Genomic DNA, 24,467 nt, shown 5'->3' with positions numbered 1-24,467 from the left:
CTAATCTGCTTTTTATACCCTCCATTGTGCTGTTCGGTGATTGGATCCCTGACCGGAATTCATTCCTGTGTTCTTGAATATTTTTCTGTACCTCCATGAGCATGTTAATGACTTTTATTTTGAAATCCTTTTCAGGAAGATTCATGAGGTTGATCTCATTTGAGTCTTTCTCTAGGTGTTGTATTCATAATTTTACTTTGAACCAGATTTCTTTGGCGTTTCATATATTGATAAACATTTTTTTTTTTCATTGAACTGAAATCTGGCCACAGATATGTTGTCAGAAAAAGGAGGAGTATTTTATAGCCTCTTCAAACTTCTTTTTTGATCCTTGTGATAAGTATGATAAAAAATATGTATTTGGTCTTTGTCCAGTTCCTGGCACAGAGTTTCTAAAATCGATGGAATTTCCTAAGTGATAAGCATGGGAGGAGCTTATTTATAACAAACCCCTTTCCACCTTAACTGAGTTTACCTGAAGGAGGTGACTTTTGGTGGTCCGAAGGACGGCTTCAGGATGGGAACTGATTGCCCTGGAGCTAACCATGTAATTAGAAGGTGGGACTTGCAGCTGTTTCATCCTGCCACCCTCCTGGAAGAGAGGCTGGTAATGGAGCCAGTCACCCATGACCAGTGATTTGATCAGTTGTGCCTGTGTCATGGGGCCTTCATAAAAAGTCCTAAACAACAGGGCTCAGAGAGCTTCCAGGGTGATGAACACATCTGCATGCTGGGAGGGTGGTGTACCCGATGCTCTACAGGGACAGACAGCATCTCCTACACTTGGGTCCCTTCCAGACCTTGCCCTTATGTACCTCTTCATCTGGTTGTTCTTTTGTATAATTTATCATATCATTTATAACGAACCAGTAGTACTAAGTAAAGTGTTCCCCTGAATTCTGTGAGCCTGAAGAGAGGATCATGAAAACTCCTCTAATTTGTAGCTAAGTCAAACAAGATTGTGGGTAACCTGGAGACACACTGCATGAGATTGGTGTCTGAAGTGGGTGCGGAACAGTTTTGTGGGACTAAGCTCTTAACCTGTGAGGTCTCCACTATAGGATAGTGTCAGAATTTGATTGACTCATAGGACATCCAGTTGGTGTCTGCAGAGTTGCTTCATGTGGAAAACCTACCCATTTGGTGTCAGAAATGTTTGAGTAGAAAAAGTTTTCCTTTAATACTACATCAAAGCGCAACAAATGCTGGTTTCTTAAAGGTTAGTTGGAATGCAAATTGGTCCTTCTTGCATTTTGAATGACTCTTTTAACTATGCATTATTTGTAATGTCATGCATTGGTCATTTGAAAATATTGGTTCATTGAATTATGCAGATCTTCTAAGGGGGTGATGTATTTTATTATATAACAAAAATTCACATGTATTGCCATCACTGCTGATTTAATCATAGAAGTCTGTTAAGTATGGGAAGCTATAAATCTCATGGTTGGTGAATACAGGCTTTCAAAAGTTCTGATTTTTACTAGAACACTTACCAGTAACAAACATTATTAATTGTTTTCCTTGCAAACAGGCTCACTTTGCTTATTTTTGAGAAAATGTCTACTAAATTGTCAAGTCTGAATAATCAGTTTGTCATTTGCCCTTACAAGTAAAAATGATGTTCTGTGAAAAAAAGTGTGGCTAGTGCAACTTGCAGCTCAGTTGCACAAGTGCTTTTCCCTGGGGGGCAGCCTTGATTTAGTCTGCAGCAGAGGTACTCTGCTTACTTTCTCTCTTATTACATAGAACATTACAAAAACTTTACACTCAGGGGTGAATATTTAATGTAACAATTAATTTTACATCTTCATCAAGGTTTATTCTTTAGAGACCCCCCAGCCCTCATGCATTCAAGGCAATGAAGAAATACAACTACTGCTGGTACAGTAACTATGCTAAGGCGCTGGTAATTTTTACCTTCTGCCACTTCGCACCACCAGTGTACATGATAAACCGTGAGTTTCAGAAAGCAATTCAACACTTTGAATATTTCAGTAAAATTTGTGTTTGTTGTTAAGCATTAACATGAGAGAAGATCTTACTGGACGATTAGTTGGTGCTGATACCAGATGAATACAAGCAAAGCAGCAAGTCCAGCTACATGAATAGATTTCATTCATTTGTAAGACAAAAGTAGAATTCTGCAGGAGATACTAACTCAGTCTTTATGATATATCTTGTTCTTTATTTTAACAAGTTGCTGTATCATTAAAAAGTGGCACTGCTGTGATTTCTCTTATGGACTTTCATCCAGCAGATATTCATCAGTGTTAATAGTGTAAGGTTTCATTAGTCCTTCTGCCAATTTTTCATTGTATTGAGTGAATGAGAGTGAAAAGGGCAAAATCTTGTTTTTTATGATGAAAATAGTATTGAATTTATGGATCTCCTGAAAAGGTCTTGGGCCCACAGATTGCAATTTAAGAATTGCTGCTTCAGGGTTGTAGCATACATCTTTATGTCTACCTTCAAATAATATTTTGCATAGTAATTTTTTACTAGATACTGGATATCAGGAATATTACAGTATTCAGTGTCTGGGTTATGTGTATTTCTTTAAGGAGTACCAAGATGTTAATTTACTTGTGAATCAGCTGATCCCTTTGGGATTGGAGTGGATCTAGAGTAGCTTTTACTTTGGGTCTAGTTTAGTCCTTTTTCTAAAGCATGGCCTTCCTGGGGTCTCTACTGAATGTACCAGATGTTTATTGAGTTCTCTCCACTCTGGTTCCTGGTTGGAACTCAAATGTATTCTAACCTGTGGGAGCTCCAGTAATTTTTAAGTATAGCTATCTAATACTTACTCTTTGCCTGGCTTTGTGGAGTCTCTTCAGTGCATGCACAATTTAGAATTCAGCTAAAGACTCAAGGGAACCCCTGTGTAGGTTATTGAAGCTCTCTGTTCATGTAGCTCCCTTCTCTCTGGTACTCTGCATCCAGAAGATCCAACTAACTCACCTTCCTGATGTGTATTCAACAGGACTGCCATGTTCTTGGGTCCCCTTCCTTGTACTATGTTGTAAAAGTGCTTCTGTGCAAAAAGCCAGGGTGATTGTACAGCTCCCCTCCTTTGTTTCCCTTACAGGAATCACAATCTTGCTCTTTCTGTTGTCCAGTATTTGAAAACAGTTTATATATTTTCATCCAGTTATTTAGTTTATGGTTGGAAAAGCTACTCTGGGATCATTTATTTCAGCAAGGCCAAAAGCAGAGATCAGGCAACCAATTTCAACTACTGTTAGTTTTTCTTACGGTTATCTTTAAATGATTGCTTAAAAAACAAACTAAAAGCCTGATTGATAATTATTTTGTTATTTTAGAAGTTACTTTTATAATTGCTAATAGAGTCATGAGGTTTAAAATTCAAAAAGTGTAAAAGAGGATGCAGTGCAAGGTCTGTCTCCTACATGTCCCCTACTCACCTAGATCCTCTCATTCTGCAGAATAGGTATTAAGGATTTACCATACTTATTATCTAATTTCCTAAAATGGTAATTATAGGGAAATTAATGTGCAGCTATGAATAATGAGTACCTGTGTGATCCCAGTATTTTAGATGTACTAAGTGTATCCTTGTTGGTGAGCATGTATCCTACTTTTATGATTTTATGATTTGCCCAAAGTGATAAAACTTAGATTGTCAAATGATAAGGTCCAAAAAAGTAATTTAATGTTATATGTGTTCATTCCAAATACTAAACTGTAAAAATGTGTCATTTTTTTGTGTATGTACATATATATATATATATATATATATATATATTTTAAATTAAGGTATCATTGATACACAATCTTATAAAGGCTTCACATGAGCAACATTGTGGTTACTACATTCACCCATATTATCAAGTCACCCCCATACTGCATTGAAGTCACGGTCCATCAGTGTAGTAAGATGTCACAGAGTAACTGCTTGTCTTTTCCATGCTACACTGTCTTCCCTGTGACCCCCCCATACCATGTGTACCAATCATAATACCCCTCAATCCCCTTCTCCCTCCCTCCCTAACCTGCCCAATCCCTTTCCCTTTGGTAACTGCTAGTCCATTCTTGGAGTCTGTGAATCTGCTGCTGTTTTCTTCCTTCAGTTTTGCTTTGTTATACTCCACAAATGAGTGAAATCATTTGGTACTTGTCTTTCTCTGCCTTGCTTATTTCACTAAGCATGATACCCTCCAGCTCCATCCATGTTGTTGCGAATAGTAAGATTTGTTTTCTTCTTACAGCTGAATATTTCTTCTATTGTATTCTTATTGCTAAACAATAATATTCCATTGTGTATATGTACCACATCTTTATCCATTCATCTACAGCAACTTAGGTTGCTTCCCTATTTTGGCTATTGTAAATAGTGCTGCAGTAAACATAGGGGTGCATATGTCTTTTTGAATCTGGGATCTTGTTTTCTTCAGGTAAATTCCTAGGAGTGGAATTCCTGGGTCAAATGGTATTTCTATTTTTAGTTATTTTTATTTTTTATTTAAAGTATCATTGATATACACTGTCATGAAGGTTTCACAAGAAAAACAATGTGGTTATTACATTCACCCTTATTATCGAGTACCCCCACATACCCCATTGGAGTCACTGCCATCAGTGTAGTAAGATGCCACAGAGTCCCTATTTGTCTTCTTTGAGCTGCACTGTCTTCCCCGTGACCTCACACACACACCATGTGCACCAGTCATGATACCCCACAATCCTCTTCTCCCTCTCTCCCCACCCACCTTCTCCCACCTCTCCCCTACCTCTCCCCTTTGGTAACCACTAGTCCCTTCTTGGAGTCTGTGAGTCTGCCACTATTTTATTCCTTCAGTTTTTCTTTGTTGTTATACTCCACAAATGAGGGAAATCATTTGGTATTTGTCTTTCTCTGCCTGACTTAATTCACTGTGAGCATAATACCCCCTAGCTCCATCCATGTTGTTGCAAATGGTAGGATTTGTTTCTTTCTTATGGCTGAATAGTATTCCATTGTGTATATTTACCACCTCTTCTTTATCCATTCATCTACTGATGGACACTTAGTTTGCTTCCATATCTTGGCTATTGTAAATAGTGCTATGATAAACATATGGGTGCATATGTCTTTTTTATTCTGAGAATTTGTTTTCTTTGGGTAAATTCCAAGGAGTGGAATTCCCGGGTCAAGTGGTATTTCTATTTTTAGTTTTTTGAGGAACCTCCCGATTGATGGTTGAACTAGCTTACATTCCCACCAGCAGTGTAGGAGGGTTCTCCATTCTCCGCATCCTCGTCAGCATTTGTTGTTCCTAGTCTTTTCTTATGTTGGCCATCCTTACTGGTGTGAGGTGATATCTCACTGTGGTTTTAATTTGCACTTTCCTTATAATTAGTGATGTGGAGTATCTTTTCAGTTTTCCTGTTGGCCATCTGAATTTCTTCTTTGGAGAAATGTCTGTTCAGATGCTCTGTCCATTTTTTAATAAGGTTATTTGCTTTTTAGGTGTTGAGGCGTGTGAGTTCTTTATATATTTTAGATGTTAACCCCTTATTGGATATGTCATTTACAAATATATTCTCCCTATTGTAGAATGCCTTTTTGCTCTCCTGATGGTGTCCTTTGCTGTACAGAAGCTTTTCAGTTTGATGTAGTCCCATTTGTTACTTTTTGCTTTTGTTTCCCTTGCCCAAGGAGATGTGTTTAGGAAAAAAATATGTCAAATTTTAATCATGATTTGAATGCATATCTCACAGTCTGTTATTAACTCTTTCAGGCCATTATGCAACAGGGAGATACATCAATAAAACCCATTCTCCAAGTCATTGTAAGTACTGAGATGTCTATTTTATGTCAGACATTTTTTAAACTTACATGTAATTATAAATACATTTGATGAAGGACGTACAGATTTGTCCACACTAGGAAATCATCTCTGTCATCACCAAAAATAGGCTAGTCCATGTTGTAACCCTGAGACAGGAACCAGACTTTTTTTTTTTAATACTATGTTACCCTTGGAGGTCAGATTTGAGGCTTTCCCTTTCTGTTCTTTCCACAACTGATGGGGCTATAGTTGCATCATTGCTACTGCTTCCTTCCTTGTCTTCCTGCCCTAGGGTTTGTTTTGCTTAAATCGGCCTTCCATATGACCTCCAGAGAGATTTACCTGAAATGAATTTGTCTGCTTAAAATTCTTCATTAACCCTATCATTCATTCAAGAGGTTCTCAAATTTTAGTCAGAATTTTTAAAAATCAGTAGAAGCAGAATCCTGGGTCATGCCTGCAGATTCTGAGTCAGGAGGCCTAATGGTCTCCGTGTCCCCGACTCACTGTCAGTGATCTTAAGGCTCTGTTTATGTGTTTCACTTCCCTCAGAGAGCTACCTCTGATTTCCTTCAAGTTGGGAAAAATGTCTTGGCTCTGCCTCCTTATCATTGTGTGCACACCTATCTTTTTTTTTTGTATCATTAATATACAATCACATGAGCAACATTGTGGTTACTAGATTCCCCCTATTATCAAGTCCCCACCACATACCCCATTACAGTCACTGTCCATCAGTGTAGTAAGATGCTAGAGAATCACTACTTGTCTTCTCTGTACTATACTGCCTTCCCTGTGCTCTCCCCTACATTATGTGTACTAATCGTAATGCCCCTTATTCCCCTTATCCCTCCCTACCCACCCTCCCCAGTCCCTTACCCTTTGGCAACTGTAGTCCATTCTTGGGTTCTGGTGTGCACACCTATCTTAAGTCTCTCTGCTTCTGTCTCCACCCCAGTTGTAGGCCCCTTCAAGGCAAGGATTTTTTGTTTTGTTTTGTTTTGTTTTGTATTTCTAGGCAGTCACAGTACCTTGCATATATTAGATGTCTTGTTACATGTTTTTAAAAATTGATTTTCAACTAAATTTGAATTGGAGAGAGAATACAAGAGTATTGGCAGCTCATTTTATTTTCGTCTATGTTGTATTTAATAATGTTAGTAAAGAGGTTCAGAGAATCATCAAGTCCAGTTTTCTTTTACTTGGCTAGGTGTCAAGAGAATGGGCAAGCAGTTTAGTTTGTGTTGAACTAATGGCAAATCCACTCTCCTGCCATTTAGGTTTACTTATCCTTGGGGACTGGGCAGACAGTCTTGCTAATGAAACAACTTTTCTATTCTAGAACATCCGTCCTATTACTACAGGAAATAGTCCACCCCGTTATCGACTGCTTATGAGTGATGGATTGAACACTCTATCCTGTAAGTATTATGTATAAATCTAGGAATTTGTATTTAAATAATAAAATAACACCCAACATTTTCATTGGAATATTGTGGGACATTCCAGAAGTCTACATTTGCTTGGCTCTGCACTTCATTGAGACAGAATTACAGCTGGCAGAGAGCATTCTAACAATAGACTATAGGAAAGCTGCCACTTGGCTTAATTATCTCTTAACTGGTGCTCTGTTTTCTTTGATTAATTTCCCTCAGGATGATACTGACATTTAGTGAATATGATGGGTTAACTGTCTTATACTTGCTTTTTGGGGTTTTATTTCTGTGTTGGAAGCTTTAAAAGGGAGAAAGGAGAGAATATGCAGAATAATATGCTTGCTACTTCTAGTCACAAGGTGAAGGACCTAGAAAAGATTTTTTAGTCTTTGTCATGAAACCTGAATGATGGGAAAAATGATTTGGGGCACTTTAAGAAATACCTTCCAGAGTAGCAACAGATGATTAATGCACAGCAAATTACGCTGTTTTTTCCTATGCAGAATTTCAGTAGTTTTAATTTCAGGGACATATTTAAGGCATTGTTTTCCTTTTCTAGTACAGGTATGATCAGCTCTCATACTGTCATGAATGAAATGTTTTGGAGACTAAAGTAATCTCTGTGCTTTTCAGCTTTCATGTTGGCAACACAGTTGAACTGTCTTGTTGAGGAAGAACGATTGTCAAGCAACTGTATTTGCCAGGTTAACCGATTTATTGTTAACACTCTGAAAGATGGAAGGTATGTGCTATATTTTTTTCTGTTTTTTTGTGTTGTGAAATGGGGTCTAATTTTTGAACAGAGAAGTTCATTGGATGACAGAATTCAGTTAGGAATAAAAAAAACAAAATGAGCTTTCAGTTAAGGAGTTCTGAACTCAGGTGACACAAACATGACACCAAAGGGAGAGAAATATGGAAATAAATTGACAGTTTCAGAACAGGAGGATAAAGCAGAATGCAGAACTTTTCTTATGTGTTATATTTCCTAATGCATTATTTTTAGGATTTTTTCTTAAAAGTATCAAATGATTGTTAGAGCAAAGAAGATGTAATTATGTAACATGCCCCCTTTTTTTTGCAATCTTGAATCTTTTACAGTTAATACTTTATTCACCCAATATAGAGTATGTTAAGTACCTATAAGGTGCTACATGCCAGAGATACAATGGTGAACAGAACTGCTAATTTACTCCTGGGTAGCCATTGCTAAAATATGACCTTTTTTGTTAGGGAGAGGCTTTATGTTCCACCTTTCTCATAAGTTGCTTTTTTATAATTATAAAGCACAACCAAAACACATAAGGAGCAAATAACAGGTATCCCCATCTTAACAAGCATGTATCAATATATTATATTATTACTTGTACATTTCTGGATAGCCTTTTTGATTTATATTTGTTTGATATCATTATCCTTTTAACTTTCAATCTTTTTCATTATGAGTTTTGAATGTCTTTTTTATAAATAGCATATAGTTTTAGAATTCACTTTTGAGATTTGATTGGTTAATTTATTCTGCTTAATTTATTACTGACTTTTTCCCCCTAAATTTTGTATTTAACCATGTTCTTGCTTTACTTTTCTGTTGCCTGCCTTGAATTGATTGAACTTCCTTATTATCTTTTTTTCCCCTTCTACTGCTTTGGATGTTTTATCTTCTGTGTGTGTTTTCTTTGTGTGTTTTTAAATGCTTCTCACATTTAAAAAAAATCCATATTTGAATTAACAAAAATTCTAAAATAGGTCAGTATTTTTATCTTCCTTACAAATAAAACAAAGGTCTTAAAATGATCTGTTTTCAGTGTTTTAGTTCAACTTTGTCTTTATTCCCTCCAATCAGTATATTCTCTTACACAGTGCTTATTTGGATTTACCCATAGCTTGGTAGCTCACCTTTGCCTCCTTCATCACACTTTTTCCTTCTAAGCTCAATTTCGATTTTCCTGAAGAATATCTTTTAGTGCTCTTAGGGGGAAAGTTTGTGGATGGTAAAAATATCTGTCATCTAAAAATGTCTATATTTGACTCTCAGTTAAACTAATTTAGTTGAGTATAGAATTCTAGGTTAACAGTTACATATTTCTCTATATCATGTAGTAGTATCTTTACCCTGATAGAATTTTTTGTTCTTGCCATTAATGTTTTGTAAAACAATTTTAGTATATAGGTAATACGTATGTAAATTACAAAACTCACATTAACAAAAAGAAAAATAACTATAATCCCACTGCCTAGAAAAAACTATTATAAACATTTTATTGTATATTCTTCCATATTTTTTCTATGAATATATTTAATGAATATCTATTTTCCTTAAGAAAGGTTTCATAGTAAATATGGTTTTGTAATACCCTTTTTTAACTTTGAGGTTATCTTTTTTACTAGTCCCTAGATATGCCTGTATGTCAGGTATTACTTAGTATGCTACTTACGGATTTACCATACTTTAGTTAACATTTAAATTATATGCAGCATTTCACTATTTAAAACTTTTCTTCAGTGTTTTTTTGAATATATCTGTAGCTCTGTCTTTGTATGTGTTCAGTATTTTTAGAGAATATGATTATTTTAATAAAAATGATACATAATGTAATGGTTTCAAGCAATAATGCATAAAAGGTACAAAGAAGGGGAATACTGTTGAAAATTCACAGAACCCAGAAATAACTGTATTGTCTTTTAGCATCATTCCAGGTATCTCACAGTGCAGACTTACCAGTAATTGGTGGATAGATATAAAATAATTTTTAGTGGAATGATAATATAAGTACTGTTTTTGCTGCCTTTCTTCCTGAATAATTCAGTCCAAAAGCCATTAGGTGAGGCCAGGCAAGATAGGTGTGTACAGGGGAGGAGGTGGTGGTGGTGGCCTGGAATCAGGTGGCAGAGCCCAAATGAGGTGATGAGGATGTCTTTGTGGGATGGGCATGTTGTAGGAGCCCAAGCAACTAAGGATAACATCCACGGGACAGAGGTGGCAGCAGCCAGTGTGGGTTGTCACAGCCTGAGGAGGGTGAGGCAGGAGTGTGTGTGACTGTTGGCAAGTGAGGAGTACCTTTCTGGAGGGAGAGGCGGGGAGGTACAGCAGGTTGTTGGAGACTGAACAGGGCGAAGAAGGGCCCAGCAGGGTAACAGGCTGGTTGTGCAGGGAGTGGCACAGCCCAGCACAAGGTGTTAGAGCCCAGGTGGAGAGGAGGGTGTATGTTTGTGACGGGGCTGTGGCCTGGAACTAGATGCTGGAACCCAGGCTTTGGGAGGAGGTGTCCAGGCGTGCAGCAGTGGGGCGTGTTATATGTAGGGGGGATGATCTAATACATGAATGTATTGAGGGTAATAGGAGCAAGCCAAGGGAGATCGGCAATTTTGGATTGAAACTGGAGGTGTCAGAGTGAACTAAAGGGATATAAAGATTAGGTTGGTTTGGAGTTTTTAAATATATTCTATTTATTTTTAAAATAAAATTTATTTAACCTGGGGAAAAAAAACAAACAGTTAACTCATTTCTCCCAGCTCCCACCTGCCACCTCTGGCAACTACCAGTTGTCTCTGTATCTGTGAGCTTTATTCTTACTTTTTTTAGATTCTGCATGTAAGGCAGATCATACAGTATTTGTTTCTGTCTTACTTCACACTTGCTTAGCTTAATGCCTTTGAGGTCCATCCATGTTGTCGCAAATGACAAGATTTCACTTTCTTTTATGGCTGAATACTAGTCCACTGTGGTATATATACACAACAATTTTTTCATCCATTCATCCGTTGTTGGACACTTAGGTTGTTTTCATCCCTTGGTTATTGTAAATGGTGCTGCATTGAATGTCGGGGTACGTAATTTAAGGTCGTGTTAGTTTTTGAGTTAGTGTTTTTACTTTCTTACAATAAATAAACAGAAGTGGAATTTCTGGGTTATATGATGGTTCTGTTTTTAATTTTTTGAGGATCCTCCATACTGTTTTCCACAGTGGCTGTGCCAGTTTACATTCCTACCAACAATACACAAGGATTCCCTTTTCTCCCTTATTTCTAGTTTTTTTATAATAGCTGTTCCAACAGATGTGAGGTATTATCTCATTGTGGTTTTGATTTGCATTTCCCTGATGATTAGTGATGTTGAGTACCTTTCTTTTTTTTAAATTAGTACACTTTATTTATTGGAGTGGTTTCAGTTCATAGGAAATTGAGCAGATAATACAGGGAATTGCCATGTATTCCTTGCCCGCCCATGTCCCCCCCTCCCCTCCCCACCTTTTCCTCTATCACTAATATCTTGGTTTAGAGTGACACATGTTGCACCTGATGAACTGACACATTATTATTAATGTGGTCCACATTAAGGGTCACTCTGTGTGCTGTGCATTCTGTGAGTTTGGACAAATGCACATACTGGATAACTGCTAAAAGTCCTCTGTGCTCTGCATTTAGCACCTTTTGATGTACCTGTTGGCTATGTGTATGTTGTCTTTGGAAAAATGTTTACTCAGGTATGGTTTGTGTATGTGTATACATAATGTGTGTGTGTATTCCCTAAATCTGTCTACTGAGAGGGCTTTGGAACAGCAACCACCCCAATAACTATGAGTCTCCTTAGGATCCAGATAACTGCTTTCTGAGAGTGCCAGTTTACACTAAAAGGAACCAGGGCTCCTTGAATGGTGGCTTATTACAGGCTTGGAAATTACACATGAGCCTGGAACATTTTAATGTGCCAGAAAATAGAGAAGTGCTCACAAGAAGACCCTGTCAAAAGGACAGAGAAACTGGCTTTCTGAGTGTTACACTTGCCAAAAGTAGGACAAATTAAAAATCAACATAAATGAAACTAGTAACAGATTGCAACCTATTGGATAAAATAGGAATTCATAAGTCCATATTGAATAAATGAACACATGGGGAGAACAGAAAGTTTTTTCTTACAGTACAGTACCATCTAACAAATGTAGAAGGAATGATGGAATTAGGAAATACCATTTGGTAACCATCATGGTATTAATTCATGCAGGGAACATCAATAGGTACTGTATAGGTTCCCTGAGGCTGCTGTGACAAATTACCACAAATAGTGGTTTAAAACAACAGGAATTCTTCTCTCTGTAGGTCAGAAGTTGAAATTGGTTTCATTGGGCTGAAATCATGGAGTTGGCAGTGCTGACTCTGGAAGACATGGGAGAATCCATTCTCTGCCGGTGGTCGCTGGCCTTCTTGGGCTTATTGCTGTGTCACTCCAGTCTCTGCTTCCATGGTCGCCCTGCCGCCTTCTCTTCTGTCTGTGTCAGATCTGGCTCCCTATGTGTACATGTGATTGCTTTTAGGGCCCATCAGATGGTCCAGGGTAACCTTGATATTTCAATACTTAAATTAATCACATTGCAAAGTCCCTTTTTGCCAGATAAGGTAACATTCACAGATTCCAGGGATTAGGAAGTGGATATCTTTGGGGGGTTGTTCAGCCTACCATAGATGCTGAAACAAGTGGGTGGAAGTTTGATGAGGAACAAGTTATTCATTGGTTGAAGTACTTCCCCACAACGTAACTATTAATTATGAAAGGAAAAGAGTCAATTTTACAGTGGAGAAACCTGGCAAGTAGCACCTTAGTGATTAACCTTAACATTACCTGTAGTGGGACAAATAGAAATCGTGTATTAGCTGACTGGTTGCAATGAGAAGAACAGCATCACTACTCGTAATTTCTTGCCAAAGGTGCATAATCTGTATCCTATCATGAGGAAGCGTTAGTAAATTGAAGTTCAGTCTACAAAATAACTGGCCTCTGATTTTTAAATCTCAAGCATAAAAGTAAAAGACTGAGAAACTGTTACAGATTGAAAGAGTCTAAGAAGATGTAATTAAGTGTAACAAGTGAACCTGAATTGGATCCTTATGCTCTTAGGGACATCGTTGAGGCAACTGGAACTTGAATGGGTTCTGTGGTATAAGTGGAAGTATTTATGTTTTAAATTCAATAATTCAACTAGGTATATCTCAATGCCAGTTCTTATTTTTTATTGTTGTTCTGGCAAATGGTATGCCCTTTCAGTCTGGAGACTCAGTTTAGTTTCATTGAATGTAGTCTTAATTATTTTGCAAACCACTCTTGGAAAGTACTACTCACTTTCTTGGCTTATGTGTTCTTATAAATTGGATTGTTTAATTGTCCCTGCCTCCTCTGTTGCTTTTATTTTTATACTGTGTTGAGTGTTGCCATGTCATTTTTTATTTTTACCTTGTTCATGTTTAATGTGGACAATTCTGTCCAGACTTCATATTTGCTCTGACGTAGTCTAAGCTAGGTATATTTCCTTGCCAGCCTTCAACTTGGGACCTGTTATCTTCCACTCCAGGCTCCCTTTGAGTGCTTGAGTAGTGCTCTCTATCCACTTTTCTGTCCTCTAGGGCATGCTTATGGGGGAGGGTGAAGAGCTTTGCAAGGGTTGAGTACAAAAACTTGGACTTCATTCTTTTCAGTCTCCCATGGGCTTTGCCTTATTCCACCACCTTCTTTCCTGCCCCTGCTGAGAACCTGTGTGTGTCTAAGTTTATTTACTCCTTACCTTTTTGATGGTCATTAGGTTTATTCCAAACAGGGCTTTAGCAAACATCCTTCTACATTTATCTTTACCTGCTCATGCTATTATTTCTGAAGAGTAGATAACTAGAATTAGAATTGTTGGGGTTAAAGGACATCTATTGTAAAAAGTATACCAATTAATGTACTTACGAACTTTAAGTAAGAGTGCCCGTTTCTGAATAGGCAAATTCATAGAAATAAATTAGTGGTTTCTGGTGTGTGGGAATGGCTACTGTTGGGCACAGGGTTACTTTGTGAGGTGATAAAAATGTTCTGTGTGATGCTTGTACAACTCTGTGACTATACTAAAAACCACTGAATTACGTTTTTAAAGGGTGAACTTTAGGGTATGTGAATGATATCAGTAGGCTGTTGTTATTTTTTTTTAAGTATCTGTTTTCTCTTAACTTTGTCAACATACTAAATATTACTGATTTTTAAAGCTAATTGCCAATCATCATTTTAACTTAAATTTCCCTATTAGTAAGGTCTGGTGTCTTCATATATTATTTGCATTTCTTCTCTGAAGAGAAGCTTTTTATTTTATATACTTGTCCTTTTTTTTTTTTTTGGTGGAAGCTCTTTGTAAACTAGAGATATTCATTAATTCTTTGTTAGCTCTTTAGATATTTTATCCCACTTTATCATTATCTATGGTGTTTCTGATATGGAATTAAAGGGTTTTTTTAGAATTCAGTCAAATTTGTCCATTTTTTCCTTTATTTATGGCTTCTAAACTTTGTATCTTGCATAGGAAGCTTCCAGACTAGGTTATAATCTTTTTTAGTTCTTCAGAAACTTGTGTGGATTTATTAAATAGACTTTAGTTCATCTGAATTTCATTTTGTTTACAAGGGTTGAGAGGAATTTAGCTTAATTTTTCCAAATGGATAGCCCATATCTTGGAAGGTGGACAGGTCCCACTAAGAAGTTAGATTTTATTTTATTTTATTATTTTTTTATTAGGGTATCATTGATACTCACTCTTATGAAGAGTTCACATGAAAAACATTGTGGTTACTACATTCATCCATATTATCAAGTCCACCCCATTGAAGTCACTGTACATCAGTGTAGTAAGATGCCACAGAGTCACTACTTATCTTCTCTGTGCTACACTGTCCTCCCTGTGACCCCACCCATACCATGTGCAACAATCACAATCCCCTTCTCCCTTCCTCCCCACCCACCTTGCCCCACCCTTCCCCTTTGGTAACCACTAGTCCCTTCTTGGAGTTTGTGAGTCTGCTGCTGTTTTGTTCCTTCAGTTTTGCTTCGTTGTTATACTCCACAGATGAGGGAAATCATTTGGTACTTGTCTTTCTCCGCTGGGCTTATTTCATTGAGCATAATACCCTCTACCTCCATCCATGTTGTTGCAGATGGTAGGATTAGTTTTCTTCTTATGGCTGAATAGTATTCCATTGTATATATGTACCACCTCTTCTCTTTCCATTCATCTACTGATCGATGCTTAGGTTCCTTCCATATCTTGGCTATGGTAAATAGTGCTGCAATAAATACAGGGGTGCATATGTCTTTTTGAATCTGAGAACTTGTTTTCTTTGGGTAAATTCCTAGAAGGAGTATTCCCAGGTCAAATGGTATTTTCTATTTTTAGTTTTTTGAGGAACCTTCCCATTGATTTTCACAATGGTTGAACTAGTTTACATTCCTACCAGCAGTGTAGGAGGGTTCCCCTTTCTCGCATCCTCGCCATCATTTGTTGTTCGTAGTCTTTTCGATGTTGGCCATCCTTACTGGTATGTGGTGATATCTCATGGTGGTTTTAATTTGCATTTCCCTGATGATTAGTGATGTGGAGCATCTTTTCATGTGCCTGTTTGCCATCTGAATTTCTTTGAAGAATTGTCTATTCATATCCTCTGCCCATTTTTTAATAGGGTTATTTGCTTTTTGGGTGTTGAGGCATGTGAGTTCTTTATATATTTTGGATGTTAACCCCTTATTGGATATGCCACTTACAAATATATTCTCCCATACTGTAGGATGCCTTTTGGGTCTATTGATGGTGTCCTTTGCTGTACAGAATCTTTTTAGTTTGATGTAGTCCCATTTGTTACTTTTTGCTTTTGTTTCCCTTGCCCGAGGAGATGTGTTCAGGAAAAAGTTGCTCATGTTCATATTCAAGAGATTTTTGCCTATGTTTTCTTCTAAGAGTTTTATGGTTTCATGACTTACATTCAGGTCTTTGATCCATTTTGAGTTTACTTTTGTGTATGGAGTTAGACAGTAATCTAGTTTCATTCTCTTACATGTAGCTGTTCAGTTCTGCCAACACCAGTTGTTGAAGAGGCTGTCATTTCCCCATTGTATATCCATGGCTCCTTTATCATATATTAATTGACCATATATGCTTGGGTTTATATCTGGGCTCTCTAGTCTGTTCCACTGATCTATGGGTCTGTTCTTGTGCCACTACCAAATTGTCTTGATTACTGTGGCTTTGTAGTAGAGTTGGAAGTTGGGGAGCATAATTCCCCCCAGCTTTATTCTTCCTTCTCAGGATGCTTTGGCTATTTGGGGTCTTTTGTGGTTCCATATGAGTTTTAGAACTATTTGTTCTAGTTTTTTGAAGAATGCCATTGGTATTTTGATAGGGATTGCATTGAATCTGTAGATTGCTTTAGGCAGGGTGGCCATTTTGACAATATTAATTCTTCCTAGCCATGAGCACAGGATGTATTTCCATTTATTGGTATCTTCCTTAATTTCTCTCATGAGTGTCTTGTAGTTTTCAGGGTATAGGTCTTTCACTTCCTTGGTTAAGTGTATTTCTAGGTATTTTATTCTTCTTGATGCAATTGTAAATGGAATTGTTTTCCTGATTTCTTTTTGCTAGTTCATTGTTAGTATATAGGAATGCAAAAGATTTCTGTGTATTGATTTTGTATCCTGCAACTTTGCTGAATTCAGTTATTAGTTCTAGTAGCTCTGGGGTGGATTCTTTAGGGTTTTTTATGTACAATATCATGTCATCTGCAAACAGTGACAGTTTAACTTCTCCCTTACCAATCTGGATGCCTTTTATTTCTTTGTGTTGTCTGATTGCCATGGATAGGACCTCCAGAACTATGTTGAATAAAAGTGGAAAGTGGGCATTCTTGTCTTGTTCCCAAACAGCTTCTTGCTGTTAAGTATGGTATTGGCTGTGTATTTGTCACATATGGCCTTTATTATGTTGAGGTACTTGCCCTCTGTACCCATTTCTTTTTTTTTTTGAGAGGGCATCTCTCATTTATTTATTTATTTATTTATTTATCCTCGATAATTATTTTTTATTGAAGGGTAGTTGACACAGTATTACATTAGTTTCAGATGTACAACACAGTGATTCAACATTTATATACATGATAATTCTAGGTACCAGCTATCACCATACCAAGTTGTTACAATATTTTGACTATATTCCTTATGCTATACATTACATCCCGGTTACTTATTTATTTTACAATTGGAAGTGTGTTTATATATATATATATATATATATTTTTTTTTTTTGTGACGGCATCTCTCATATTTATTGATCAAATGGTTATTAACAACAATAAAATTCTGTATAGGGGAGTCAATGCTCAATCATTAATCAACCCCAAGCCAGTTCTTAACAGTCTCCAATCTTCTGAAGCATAACGAACAAGTTCTTACATGGTGAACAAGTTCTTACATAGTGAATAAGTTCTTACATGGTGAACAGTGCAAGGGCAGTCATCACAGAAACTTTCAGTTTTGATCACGCATCATGAACTATAAACAATCAAGTCAGATATGATTATTCGTTTGATTTTTATACTTGATTTATATGTGAATCCCACATTTCTCCCTTATTATTATTATTATTTTTTTTTTTTTAAATAAAATGCTGAAGTGGTAGGTAGATGCAAGATAAAGGTAGAAAACATAATTTAGTGCTGTAAGAGGGCAAATGTAGATGATCAGGTGTGTGCCTATAGACTAAGTATTAATCCAAGCTAGACAAGGGCAACAAAACATCCATGGATGCAGAAGATTTCTCTCAAAACAGGGGGGGTGAGGTTCTAAGCCTCACCTCTGTTGATCCCCAATTTCTCACCTGATGGCCCCCCTGTGACTGTGCCTGTCTTAGGTTGTTCCTCCCTTGAGGAATCTTACCCGTCTCTAGCTAACCAGTCATCTTCCGGGGCCATACAGGGAAATGTAAAGTTGGTAAGTGAGAGAGAACCTCTGTACCCATTTTGTTTAGAGTTTTTATCATGAATGGATGTTGAATTTTGTCAAATGCTTTTTCAGCATCTATGGAGATGATCATGTGCTTTTTGTTCATGTGGTGGATGATGTTGATGAATTTTTGAATATTCTACCATCCTTGCATCTCTGGAATAAATCCTACTTGATCATGATGGATGATCTTTTGATGTATTTTTTAATTGGTTTTTGCTAATATTTTGTTGACTATTTTTGTATCTGTGTTCATCAGGGATATTGGTCTGTAATTTTCTTTTTTTGTGGTGTCTGCTTGATTTTGGTATTAGAGTGATGCTGGCCTCAGAGAATGAATTTGTAAGTATTCCCTCTTCTAGTTTTTGGAAAACTTTAAGGATGGGTATTAGGTCTTCACTAAATGTTTGATTAAATTCAGCAGTGAAGCCATCTGGTCCAAGGATCTTGTTCTTAGGTAATTTTTTGATTACCAGTTCAATTTCTTTGCTGGTAATTGGTCTGTTCAGATTTTCTGTTTCTTCCTTGGTCAGCCTTGGAAGGTTGTATTTTTTTAGAAAGTTGTCCATTTCTTCTAGGTTATCCAGTTTGTTAGCATATAATTTTTCATAGTATTCTCTAATAATTCTTTGTATTTCTGTAGTGTCCGTAGTGATTTTTCCTTTCTCATTTCTGATTCTGTTTATGTGAGTAGACTCTCTTTTTTTCTTGATAAGTCTGGCTAAGGGTTTATGTATTTTGTCTGTTTTCTCAAAGAACCAGCTCTTACTTTCACTGATTCTTTCTATTGTTTTATTCTTCTCAATTTTATTTATTTATGCTTTGATCTTTATTATTTCCCTCCTTCTACTGACCTTGGGCTTTATTTGTTCTTCTGTTTGTTTTTCTTTTCCTGAGGTAGACCCATATTGCAATATACTTCCCTCTTAACATAGCATTCGCTGTGTCCCACAGATTTTGCAGTGTTGAGTTATTGTTGTCATTCGTCTCCATATATTGCTTAATCTTTGTTTTTATTTGATTGTTGTTCCATTGATTATTTAGGAGCATGTGAAGCCTCCATGTGTTTGTGGGATTTTTCATTTTCTTTGTGTAATTTATTTCTAGTTTCATACCTTTGTGATCTGAGAAGCTTATTGGTACAATTTCAATGTTTTTGAATTTACTGAGGTTCTTTTTGTGTCCTAGTATATGATCTATTCTTGAAAATGTTCCTTGTGTACTTGAGAAGAATGTGTATCCTGCTGCTTTTGGGTGTAGAGTTCTATAGATGTCTGTTAGGTCCATCTGTTCTAATGTGTTGTTCAGTGCCTCTATCTCCTGACTTATTTTCTGTCCATTTCATCTGTCCTTTGGAGTGATTGGTGTTTTGAAATCTCCTAAAATGAATGCCTTGCATTCTGTTTCCTCCTTTAATTCTGTTAGTATTTGTTTCACATATGTAGATGCTCCTGTGTTGTGATATATATTTATAAGGTTATATCCTCCTGTTGGACTGACCCCTTTATCATTATATGATAATGTCCTTCTTTGTCTCTTGTTACTTTATTTGTTTTGAAGTCTATTTTGTCTGATACAAGTACTGTAACTCCTGCTTTTTTCTCCCTATTAGTTGCATGACATATCTTTTTCCACCCCTTCAGTTTTAGTCTGTGTATGTCTTTGGGTTTAAAGTGAGTCTCCTGTAGGCAGCATAGACAGCTCTTGTTTTATCTTTGCCATTTTAATTATTTTATGTTTTGGTGTTGTCTTCCTTGGGTTCCTTGTGTTGGGAGATCTGTGCACCTCCTTGGCCTGAGAGACTATCTCCTTCCTCAGATTGGGGAAGTTTTCAGCAATTACCTTCTCAAAGACACTTTCTATCCCTTTTCTCTTTTTCTTCTGGTACCCCTATAATGCAAATATTGTTTGTTTGGATTGGTCACACAGTTCTCTCAATATTCTTTGATTTGTAGAGATTTGGTGGGGGCAGCCGGTTTATGAGCTGGTGCTGGCCTATGAGCTGGTGCTGGCCGGGAGGAAGACAGCCTGAATATCACAGTGGGGGGCCTCATAGCTGCATTGCCAGCCAGGGGAATGGAGCACTTGAAGCTCCTGAAAGTTCCCAACCTGCTGGGCAGAGTGCTCCCAGACAATTTTGTCCACCTGTCTTTTCTCCTGAGCAGCAAGCTCTGTGCAATCCTTGCCCTTTTAGCAGCCCTCTCACTGTTAGGAAGTCTCTCAGACTGCCCACCCTTCTTTTATCCCAAAGTGGCCAGTTGTGGATACGTGTTTTCCACAAGCGGCTGGAATCTCAGTCTCTCTAAGTATCTACTTCTTAGCTTTCCAACCCCACTAATCTCCAGAGCATCATGTAATGTAGGTTCATGCTCCCAGAGCAGATCTCCAGGGCTAGGTGTTCAGCAGTCCTAGGCCTCCACCCCCTCCTCATTCTGTTTCTGTTCCTCCCTCCCATGAGCTGGGGTGGGGGAATGGCTTGGGTCCCTCCAGGTCACAGCTTTAGTACTTTACACTTTTCCTTGAGGTCTGCTGATTTCCCCAGGTGTAGACAGTCTGCCTCAGCCTTCTATCCTGTTGCTCTTTCAGGATTTGATGTATTTACTATATTTTTATATTATGTGTCATTTTGGAAGGAGGTTTCTGTCTCACCTCTCAAGCCACCATCTTTAATCCTCTCCTCCCGAGTAGCTCGAAGTTAGATTTTATTTTGAGTATAATGAGAATTCATAAGTTTTGAGTAGAAGAGTATTGGTATGATTTGATTTATTTAAAAGTTTCCAGATGATTCTTCAGATAGCTATGTGGAGAATTGATGGTTGGTGGCAAAGTAGTTAAGAGAGACAGGTATTTCATTTATCTGAATCTTTTCTGAGTTTTCCATCTTTTCCATTGATCTGTTTATCTTCCTGTGTTAGTGTCATAGAGATTCTCCCCTTGACCCACCTTTTTTGGTAACAGCTTTATTGAGATATAATTCACATACCACTGCAGTTCATCCATATAATATGTAAAATGGTTTTAGTCTATTCATAGAGTTGTGCAGCCATCACTACAATTAATTTTAGAATATTTTATCACCCCCAAAAGAAACTTGTACCCTGTTGCTATCATCCCCAAGCTCCCCATCCTCCCCTGTCTTAGTCAATCACTAATCTGCTTTCTGTCTGTATTTTCTTATTCTGAGCATTTTACATCACATGTTTTCAGAATTCATTCATGTTACAACATGTATCAATAGTTCATTCCTTTTTATAGCCAAATAATATTCCATTGTATAGGTATGTCACAGTTTGGGTTTTATACCTATTGTTGTCATAAGTAATATTATGGACATTTGCAAACAAGTTTTCGTGTGGACATGTTTCCGTTTATTTTATATGTATCTATCTAGGAGTAGAAACGTGGGTAAAATGGTAAATTTATGGTAAAATTTTTGAGGAACTACCTATTTTCCAAAGTGGCTACAGAAATATACATTCTCACAATGAATGAGAGTTTCAGTGTCCCCGCATCCTCACCAACACAGATAATTACATATGCCATAGTGTTTTCAGTTAAAGTACCATCTGTAGACTATTTCAGTAACATATAGGTGATGGCGTCCTTCTCCCATAACCCTTCACCCCAGGTTTATTCTTCCATATGATTCCTAGAATTACGTGATATAGTTCAATAAAACAAACAAGACTTTTTGGAATACAAAGAATTGCATTGAAGTTATATAGTATCTGATACTGTCTTTTCATTCAAGATTATGATATGTGAATTCCCATATATCTTACCATCTAGCTTCAAATGATCACTTGATATCCAATCTTGTTTTATCCATATTCCTTCTGTATTTTTAAAGCTCCATAAAGCTAATCTCAGACATCATACTGTTTGTCCATAAATATCTTAGTATATATCTTTAAGAAATAAGAACTCTTTTTTAAAATACCATTTTTACACCTAAAATGTCAAATATCTTGTCACTGTTCAGTTTCCAGTCACTCATGTATATGTGTAAATAATTTATCTGAATCGGGATCCAAAGTTAAGTTCACATTACACTAGGTTGCTAATTCTTTTATATCTCTAAATCTCTAGGTTCCTCCTCTATGTCCTTTTTCCTCGCTTACTGTTTATTTTTTGAAGAAACCAGGTCATTTGCCCTTTATCTTCATGCAGTTTCCCGCAGTCTGGGTTTTGTTGATTGTATCCCTCTGGACTCGTGATGTGCCCTTGTGTTTTGCATAAGTTGTTACTGGTGTATTCTCTTGATGTGCTGCTGGACTCATCTGACTAATGTTTTATTTAGGATGTATGCATATTACAAGATAGAATTAGTCTTGTTTTTTGAGAGCATTCTCTTAGATTTTAGTATTAGGGTAATATCTAAAAGCTTTCCATTCTTCTATGTTCTGGAGTAGTTTAGATAATCTTAGAAGGTAGTGAGATATCCACCACTAAATATCTGTCACATAGTTTTTATAGGGAATCTATCTAATTTTCAGGAACAGAATTTCAAGCTTACTCTATTAAAGTAATAAACCTTGATATGAAAAACTGATAAAGGTAGCACAAACTGATCCATTGTATGTAAAAATCCAAAATACAGCAATCATCATTTAAAGAATAGAACATGATGAAGATGGACATATTATTGCTTAAATATTATTCTAAACCATCTTTTTTTTTTTTTTTAACTCTCCATTGCCACTACCCTAATTCAGGCCATCCGCAGTTCTTTTCTTCTCTTGGTGTCCCTGTCTCCAGTTGTGTTCGCCTCAGATTCCTTCTTACTGTAGTTCTCTATGAAATACAAACATGATCATGATATTTTTATTCAAGTATGTAATGAGAAACAACTGTGAACCAGGTGCTATATTAAGCCCTGGAGTTTACCTGCCATCATTGAAAGTAGAGTCTGGTAGGAGAAATAGGTAATAATCAAATAATGAATAAATAATTAAAATATATAACATGCAAATGATAATCAAATAATGAACATATAATTAAACTATGTATTAGTTATTATATGTTAACATGTATTAATTGAACCTAGGAGAAGTGAACTGAAGGGAAGAAGTCATGGCTATAGAAAAGAGTTTGACAGAAAGTTCATCTAAACTAAAGATGAAGGAAGTGTCTCTCGAAGAAGTGATGTTTGAATGAGAGCCAGAAAGTGAGCATTAGATGAGGCAGAATGAGAGAAGGCCAACAGAATCAGAGAGCAGCACATACAAAGGCTTTGTGGCAGGAGAGAGCATAACATAAGCAGGAGTTAAAAGAGAACGGTATGGCTAGAGAGCAGAGAAGTCACAGGGAAGCAGAGAAATTAGCAAGGCAAATCACATAGAACCATGTAGGCTGTGTGGAAGGTTTTTATTTTGGGTCAAAGTATCTTGGGAAGTAATTGAAAGATTTTAATCAGAATTAAAGATAGGTCAAAGAGCTGTAAGTTCTTAGGTAATAATTACATTAAAAATATCTATAGTGATATTGGTTTTCACTGGGAAAAGTTTAGGTAACTATGTTTCTGAAAACACCTCCTGTTCCACATGTCACTGTGTTTAAATAATCTAAATTCTTATCATGTCATTTGTTCCTGGAAGATATGGTATGTAGTAAGGGTGCTGCATTTTAATTAAGGGCTGAGATGGGAAGCGAAAACTTGCAGTCATAAAAAGCCTTGATGATGACCAAAGAATGGACTAATAGTGACCAAAGGGAAAGGGACTGGGGAGGATGGGTGGGAAGGGAGGGATAAGGGCGGGGAAAAAAAAAGAGGGCATTACGATTACATGTATAGTGCGTGGGGGACACGGGGAGGGCTGTGCAACACAGAGAAGACAAGTAGTGATTTTACAGCATCTTACTATACAGATGGACAGTGACTGAAGGGGTATGTGGGGGGGACTTGGTGAAGGGGGGAACCTAGTAAACATAATGTTCTTTCTGTAATTGTAGATTAATGATACCAAAATAAACAAAAAAGAATACAAAAACAAAAGGCCTTGATGATGATGCTGCGAAAGATTAAGGGAAATATTTATGTAGGAATTGATATATATTTATTGTTATTCAGTAATGAAAACCAGTTGACAAAGGGAAATAGTTTTGTCAAAATGATTATTGGTGGAAAGCTTTTTAAGTAGTCTGTCAGTTGAAGGGCTCCTGAATTTAGTTTTTCTAATTTGTTTCCATTTCTTTGCCTTTGTAGGAGAGTAGTTATTTTGATGGAGTTAGAAGTTTTGAAATCAGCTGAAGCAGTTGGATTAAAGATTGGCAATCCGGTGCCCTATAATGAAGGTAAAATTGTTTTTTATAGGTTGTAGTATTCACAGATCTGTAATTCTACCTTTTGGATTCATATTGATTTGTTACTCTTACTAAAACTTGTAATTTGGGGGTTTAGGAACCAGGTTATTTCAGTTTTTTCAATAATGAAGAAATGATGACAGGACT

At 36.9% G+C, this 24,467-nt stretch overlaps 1 protein-coding gene across 2 annotated transcripts in view; it reads left to right on the top strand.

Moving 5' to 3' along the window:
* RPA1 (replication protein A1) overlaps positions 1–24,467 on the top strand; it is a 70,202-nt gene that overhangs the window by 15,071 nt on the left and 30,664 nt on the right. For both annotated transcript variants that reach the window (XM_036906176.2, XM_036906175.2), the window contains exons 2-5: positions 5,742–5,792; positions 7,135–7,213; positions 7,862–7,970; positions 24,223–24,311. In XM_036906176.2, the coding sequence (XP_036762071.1) occupies positions 5,742–5,792; positions 7,135–7,213; positions 7,862–7,970; positions 24,223–24,311 (328 nt within the window). The remainder of the gene's footprint in view (positions 1–5,741; positions 5,793–7,134; positions 7,214–7,861; positions 7,971–24,222; positions 24,312–24,467) is intronic.

The sequence above is a fragment of the Manis pentadactyla genome, chromosome 4 (assembly GCF_030020395.1).
Source record: "Manis pentadactyla isolate mManPen7 chromosome 4, mManPen7.hap1, whole genome shotgun sequence".
NCBI classification, from domain to species: domain Eukaryota; kingdom Metazoa; phylum Chordata; class Mammalia; order Pholidota; family Manidae; genus Manis; species Manis pentadactyla.
Note: the sequence above shows the minus strand (reverse complement) of the source record. Positions and strands in the feature narration are given on the sequence as shown.